Source organism: Gavialis gangeticus, unplaced genomic scaffold (assembly GCF_001723915.1).
Source record: "Gavialis gangeticus isolate Ggan-Ray unplaced genomic scaffold, GavGan_comp1, whole genome shotgun sequence".
NCBI lineage: Eukaryota > Metazoa > Chordata > Crocodylia > Gavialidae > Gavialis > Gavialis gangeticus.
In genome coordinates, this window is record NW_017729003.1 from 3,562,671 (window position 1) to 3,565,666 (window position 2,996).

General features: G+C 38.0%; 1 protein-coding gene across 4 annotated transcripts in view; it reads right to left on the reverse strand.

The window, feature by feature from the left end:
- The window catches only part of PCDH15 (protocadherin related 15), a 1,188,119-nt gene that overhangs the window by 32,341 nt on the left and 1,152,782 nt on the right, over positions 1 to 2,996 (reverse strand). For all 4 annotated transcript variants that reach the window (XM_019507771.1, XM_019507770.1, XM_019507773.1 and 1 more), the window contains one exon: positions 1,172 to 1,282. In XM_019507771.1, the coding sequence (XP_019363316.1) occupies positions 1,172 to 1,282 (111 nt within the window). The remainder of the gene's footprint in view (positions 1 to 1,171; positions 1,283 to 2,996) is intronic.

A 2,996-nucleotide genomic window follows, 5' to 3' on the forward strand; every position in this document is an offset into this window, starting at 1 on the left:
CAGAAATAAATAACGAGAATTTGTCCTTTGTTAGTAATTTAATGTCTCAGCAGAAAACTGATTTCAGGCATACCATGGCTCCAGTTCTTAGAATTTCACTTAATAGAATCTGTCACATACTAGAATTAAAACTGAACACCAAAAGCTTTATACTGTAGGCATTTTCTGCCATTTATCAGAATCTCACTATACAGAATCAGCTGTTTGTTAGTATAAGAACCCAAAACCATAATCTGTGCATGATATCTCTTTTCCCTGCTGGCTATTAAAATCAAGTCTGTGTGAATGTATGTTTGCTGCACAAGTTGGTTGCTATGCAATGGCTAATGACTACTGAGCATGCGTGATTATGGTATCCACATAGACTTTTCAGTTTCCTGCCTGTCATTCTTTAGAATTGCCAGTTATTAAAATCTAAAAACGGTCTATCCAGTTATTATAAGTAGTAAATATTATATGATACTGGAATTCAGCTTCTAAGACACATTTAAGCTATGAATATTTTACCAGCATATAATGGGCAAAAAGTGCTTTCCTTTAACTAGCATTGCTTTTTAATACATATTATATTTTCCCTTTGTGTTTAATTTCAATATTTAATTAGCTTTAAAAACCTTTACCCCAAAAAGAATTTCAGCTTGAGGAATCTACATCGAATGGGAGTTTTGGACTGAGGATATTATTAAGTATTTCCAGTAAGCAGATTTGAAATAATAAAAGTCTGGGTTAGATTCTCAGCACACAGTAGGAAGAGTTCTGAAAGATCCAACCCCTAAACTTGCTGCAAATTAGTGCATTCTCAGGACCACTTTAAGTGCTTGAGCATGAATAGCCAAGTATGGGCTAGCAGACCAATCCAGATCATAGGGAGCTCTGGTTTCACCTTTTGAGCAGCTTTATGCTTTGGCAGCTGTAGGCCCTCTGGAGAGCCCTTTGTATTCAGCTGGCTATTGAATTCTATTTTCTGTTCCTCTTATAACACTTTACTTTGGCTGAGAGTTTAGCTTTTATATTTACTTTCTTGAAGATGAAAAGGTATAAGAAGTACGTGAAACATCTCCTCAACAAGAAATGTTCTTTTGATGCATTTTGGAATAGGTGATATTCCAGAAATGTGAATTATGCCTTGTAACACTGACAATTTTAATGATGAGTCATAATGAATACTTACATGGTGCTGTCACCGAGTTCTTCATAGAGATTGTTGGCAGCACCACTTGCTGGTTTCCCAGCTGGCAAGGCCATCTGGATCCTTGCGGTCTTCGCACATTCAGCTTGTCGCCTTTGATATGGTGTAAAGGGAGAAAAATGTATGTTAGAAATTGTCTATGGGAACTATGGACTGACGTGTAAAAGTTACTTATGATGCGTTTCTTCTGTTCTTCAAAGAAAAACAAATGTGAACAACTGATTTAACCTTTTAACTATCCCACTATTTGTTTCTTCATAACAGAATTTCATGGCTACTGTATGTAAACAGTATTTTGTTTAATACTATTATCCTTTTATACAAAGGCCAGACAAACAATCCATTTATCATGATATAACAGGTAATGTGTTTATGATTAACTATTTAGAAGGTTTAAGCTTTAGTAGCACCCATTTTTCTAAGGCAATAATATTAGTGGCTGCATTGGTAAAGTCCTTCATTTAAATGAAAAAAGAAAACGCTTACATAACACGTATATTTAAAAATATGTAAGATAATCTCCAAAGTTTATGTTATAACTTGATTGCTACCCAGGATAACTTTTACAATCTTTTCTCCAATGCCTGATGATGAGTGTTTGTGCCTGAAAACTTGCAATTAAAGATTTTTTTTTTTTGCAAAAATCTTGTTGGTCTAATAAAAGATATCATCTCTACTATGAATCCTGATTGTTATAATTTGAAACATTTTTGTCAGCAAAGAGCATATCAGAATTTCCTGAATGAATGGGTTATTTTTCACTAGAAAAGACACTTTTCACAAAACTGGTTTTCCACAGGTAAATTTCAACTTTGCCAAAAATGCAGATTCTTTATTGAGGAAAGTCAAATGATGGCTCATTTGGTCCCAGGCTCTGGAGAAACAGGTTCTTACCAAGACACTTAGCTGCTGTTTGGCAAATTGTGGGGGGAAACAGAAAGCTGGGGTCCATTATCTCTGGCTCTCTGCACTACTTAGTTTATAGCTTTATTTGAGATTCAAATGTTTTTAAAAAAACCCCAAACATTTCCTGGAAAGGAATTTAGCTTTTCTGACCAGTTTTAGTAAACATGTGCACTATAAATTTAGCTTATTAGATTATTTGGAAGGATGGGAAAGAGAAGATAGTCATGATGCTTTTACTCTATAACCCTGCCCCTAAATTAACTGTATTAAAATCTGAAAAAATCAGATGTCATAAGCAAATTATATATCTTGAACTGATCTGCATTAGCCTACAGCAGTTTTTAGTGACTAACTATTTTCATCTCCCCTTTACAATGCTATATTTTAATTACTATATGAATCAGGGTATATCTAGGAGATACCCTGTTCGAAGAATATCAGTACAGGTTTCCCTCGATTTATGCGATACATGCATTCCCAGAGAATGATGCATAAATTGAATTAGCATAAAGTGAACCCATTTTATAATGTAACAGATAGGGATAGGTTCCCATGGCAGTGAGGGAGGGAGAGAGGGAGGGAGTGAGGCTGGGACTAGGGAAGGGGCTGGGGGAGGAGTGCCACTCCAGGAGCTGCACAAGGGAGCAAACCAGAGGAAACTGTCAGTGGGTGCAGGGGTGTGGGTGGGGGGGGAGGGGGTGGCTCGTGTTGCTCAGTGCCCCCAGGGAGGGCTGGGGGCTGGGGGGTGTTGCTGGGCTTTCTCTTGTGGGGTGCATGCCCCCGAATCTGTGCATGGGACAACAACAGGCTGCTGCTGCAGGCTGCTGTTGCAGGCTGGGGCTGGCAGCAGCACTGGGCTCTTTCTGGTGCTTGGGGCAGGATATGGCCCTTTTCCCTTTCC